Source organism: Penaeus japonicus, unplaced genomic scaffold (assembly GCF_977035675.1).
Source record: "Penaeus japonicus unplaced genomic scaffold, GWHDUDI00000001_assembly GWHDUDI00000028, whole genome shotgun sequence".
Classification (NCBI taxonomy): Eukaryota; Metazoa; Arthropoda; class Malacostraca; order Decapoda; family Penaeidae; genus Penaeus; species Penaeus japonicus.
In genome coordinates, this window is record NW_028234430.1 from 25029565 (window position 1) to 25034019 (window position 4455).

The 4455-nt window shown below is 51.2% G+C and overlaps 1 protein-coding gene across 1 annotated transcript in view; it reads right to left on the bottom strand.

Annotated features, from left to right (window-relative positions):
* Positions 1–1571, bottom strand: part of RhoGAP102A (Rho GTPase activating protein at 102A) — a 132011-nt gene extending 130440 nt beyond the window's left edge. The window contains 1 exon segment of the mRNA XM_086553611.1: positions 1–1571. This exon segment is cut by the window's left edge and continues 189 nt beyond it. Within this exon segment, the coding sequence (XP_086409737.1) occupies positions 1–1432 (1432 nt within the window). The 5' untranslated portion in view covers positions 1433–1571.
* Between the last annotated feature and the right edge of the window lie 2884 nt (positions 1572–4455).

Sequence of the window (4455 nt, forward strand, 5' to 3'; positions counted from 1 at the left end):
TTATCGGCGTTCCTCCTGAAGCAGCTGCCTTTTCCGCCCACATGCGCTTGGCGGCCACGACGCCTTTGGGAGGCGGGGCTTCCTTGTCCTTCTCGGAGGCTTGCTTCCTCGCGCCTCCTTCCTGCTGCAGCGCGTCGCCCTTGATGACGCCGCCTCCGGCCGCACTCTCTCGCCTCTGCCACAGCTTCTTCAGCATAGACGTGCTACTGCCACTTGGTTCTGAAACGGGTGGCGTCTCGGGAACCTGGGCGCTCCCTTGCGTCTGCTGGTGAGCCTGTGCCTCTGCTTGAGCCTTGGCCATTGCTTGCGCCCTTGCCTCCGCTTGTGCGGCGGCAGCGTTGGCCTCCGTGACGCTGCGAGACTCCGCTCCCACCTTGACCATGTCCTCGGCCGTCGCATCGTCGTCGGTCTGGACACTCATGTCAAGGTGCGGGTCCGTCTGCGCCCCCACGCTCCTCGTCCGGCTGCCGTCCATCTCCAGGTGCTCGCACGAGTCGTACTCGTCCTCGTCTTCCTCTGTGAAGTCCTGATTGCTCCAGTTCAGGAGGTTGCTCCGCAGAAGGTGTTGGTAGACCTCCAGGGGGAGATCATACCGCAGCTCTCCCACAGACATGAGTCGTTCTCGAGACAGTCCGGCGGTGATGGGTAGTCCCGGGTAGCCGCTCGTGGGTAGTCCTCCACCATGGGAAGCCTGGTACATGGGCGCGTGGCTAGAGGCGCCCATGCTCATTCCCATGCCAGTAGCCATTCCCATCCCCATTCCCATTGCCATTCCCATCCCCATTCCCGTAGGACTTGCTCCTGCGCCAGACTGGCCGCCCGATCCCGCGCCCATCCTCATGCTCCCTGGGGCGCCTACGTTAGCACCCATGGGGAATGCAGGGCCCATAGCGCCCGCGGTGCCCATGATGCCCGCCGTGCCCATGGCGCCCGCCGTGCCCATAGCGCCCATGAGAGGAGTCCCGCCCATGGGCAGGCCAGGCCCCATGAAGGGCGAGTGAGCAAAGCCGTGGGCGGGGGCGCTCCGAGGGGCGTCATGCGCGCCCTCGTCGTCCGTGTCCCCATAGTCGTCGGCCGTGTCCGTCGTGTCGGAGGTGGTGCTCGTGAGCCGCTTCCTGCGCCTGCGGCCGGAGCGCGGCGTGTCCGGCGGCTTCGGCACCAAGATGAAGTCGCGGTTTCGGTTGTTGATCTTCTGGAAGTGCTCCTCGACCTTGGGGATGTCCTCGGCCTTCTGCGGGTTGACGCCCTCGGGGAAGAGCTTCTTGCCCGCGTCGCTCATGTAGCGCCACGTCTTCCTGGTGAGCAGCCATCGCTCCTTCAGCTTGGCCGTCGTCGTCTTGGCCGCCTGGCCTGTCTTAGTGTCTTTTCCTTCTTTTTTGTCCTTTTGTCCCTCCCTCCCTTCCCTCCGCTCGCGCTGCCTCCTGCCCTCCATGTCGCCCTCCGCCTCGCCTCACGGTGCAGGAGGCGCCGACGAGCAGTTCCCCTGCCTGGTGTCACTGTGCTGATGATGACGGTCCCCGGGGCAGCACCAGGGGAGCGGCGCCCCCACCACCCGAGCCCTGGGAGCCATCACTCGTCACGGCACTACATTCACTGTCGTCTCACAATACTGCATGATCAGTGCACCATGGCCGGCATGTTAGTCATGAGGCCGCCATGCACACGCGCACACGCACACACACACCACCGCACTACTGCACCACCACACCACAGCGCCGCGAGCCTGTGCCACGTTCGCCCGGTGGTTGGCGACTGTCCCGGCTGCCCACTTCTGGCGCCAGCTGTGCCCGCCGCCACGCCCGCCGCACGACGCCCGCGCTACACCGCGCCCTCGCACGCCCATCAAGCACGCCTAGCACCGCCAGAGCGACTTCGGGGGAGGGCGCCTTTCGCCTTCGCCCTCACGCCCTTGCAGTCACACACTACTTTTTCGTTTTTTTAAAGGCACTCCGTCGCCATACATGCGCCATACGGTCACGACCAACACTGTTGCCATACTCGCGGCTCAAGCACAATGCCAATTTATTTACATGCAGCTGCCTTAACCAACAAGCTAATATTTCCAGGCGCATTGGCAAAGAAAAGCATTCACACTGACAAACACAAAACAAGGACATTTAATGAAACGAACAATCAAGGAACACGAATGACGAAGAATTTGATTCTGTGTATGAACTAGATTTACGTTATAGTAATAAGGCCTTCAACTAAATCTTACATCTTCTAATATATACATTATATATTTAGAATGATCACTACATCAGGAACACACCAAACAGATCGAAAAAAAAAGAATCAACAGAAGTCGATTTGATACGCAAATAGCTTTTCTTCAATCTATGGATACACATTCATTCCCCTGTATAAGCACGTACACATACAAACCCACACACACACACAAACACTTTTCCTCACGCCCACCAATGTCCCCCCTTCCCCCCTTCTCTAACACACGCCCACGCTTTAAAATACGCCCAACAACATCCAGCAATAAGAGGAGTGAACAGACGAGATGAGCCGTCAGTGTATACAGCAAAGAGCGCTGGGGTTGGGTTGGGGGAGCCACCAGCACCAGCCTTAAAATAAGCTTGTCAGAGGGAGGCGAGGGGGTGGAGAGGGGAGGGAGGAAGGGTGGGGGTGCGGGGGGGGGGGAAGGAAGGGATGGGGTAAAGGGAGGGAGGACGGGAAGGGAGGGATGGGGAGTGCCCTGCTACTTGTGAACAAGCGACCGCCACCATATCTCTACCTCTATACTTTCTTCGCATGCTTGTCTACTGCACTACCACACGACCGTCGTTGTGTGAATAGATATATATATGCATATACACACTTTCTTTTGGGTTCGACTGCACTGTGTCGTGTGTTTTTATTTTCGTCACATAATAAATATATTTCCTGTTATCAAGCATACCATACTTTTCTTGAATCACTATCTATGGATTCTTTTAATTCATTAATTCAACCCCACCAACTTAGGAAAGCCCTGAATTATTCTACCATTCGCGATATTAAAGAAATAATATTATTTATAATTCTGTTTCTCGAGGAGCTGCTATGCACAAAGACAGAGGAATCATTGTATCGATCAGAAAATGAATCAGAAAATGTCATATAAATACGTAATAAATACGTATTTATCATGGGAGTAAGTCAGTGCTATACTCATGACAGACTACCTTACCACATGCCAAATATTACCAATACAACATAAGTCCATCACCTACGGACTTCATCAACTTGCTCTTAATGTTGTGTAATACAATGATTCCTGGCAGGACAAGACATTATAGGGGACCTCGACCCCGAACTTTTTGTTTTCATGCAAGATCCTGCGTCTATCAGTCCCCTCATGACCTGCCACTCGAACCAATACTGATGCAGTGTCACCATGAACAAATCCCCATTGCCAATCCCAACGCCACAAACCTCTGTGCTAAATCCCCCACCCTCCTCACGCGTTCTTCGGGACAAATAACGAAGTCTTAGCGCCGGCGACACGTCTCTGACAACACAGTCACAATCCCCTTAAAGCACCTGATGCTGCTGCTGGAGATCTGGGTCTATCTTGTTTCATTCTTTCCTTTTTTTGTTTGGTTTATTCATTGTTCAAAATCCCGCCCACCCCCTCTCTCTCTACAAACACACGCATGCATGCACACACCCGTATGCATGCACACACACATACACATACATACATACACACACACACACACACACACACACACACACACACACACACTCAATATACGTAAATGACATGAAAATTGCAATATACGAAAATGACATTAACAATAAGGAATCCAGAATATGGTTTGAAAAACGGCATTGTCTTTAAGCTGATCAATTATATCAGAGCATTGGCATTAATCACATTTATTTAGGGGATACACTATAACGGGAACGTCTGCTAATAACATTTCAAGTGTCTAGGATATCTTACTCACGAGTAAGGTTAAAAGTCTAGAAAGAAAACAATATGAAGAGTTATCATCGTCATTGACATCAGGTGTATTATACTCGACGATAAAAGACACATAATTGTCATATTGATATGGGACCATTTTATTTCTGTAAATGATTTTCCGTATCTTTTGATCGTTATCATTATCATTATAATCGTTATAATTATTACTATTACCATCATATTTTTATCTTTATCATTAGCATCCGTATTGTTATCATTACCACAACTATCATCACCATTATCATCATTACCATAATTATCAGCATTATGATTATCACTATAATTTTTATCCCTATCATCACAATCATCACATTTCGTGTGACTACAGCTACTCCCATTTCATCATTATCATCACTATTATTGTTTATTACCTCAAACTTTATCATCATCATCACTCCAGTCCACACCATACACTATACACATTTTCGAAGTCTTCTGGAATCTCCCATCCACCACATCTTAAATACTTCTGCTAGCAATAGTATGTCTTC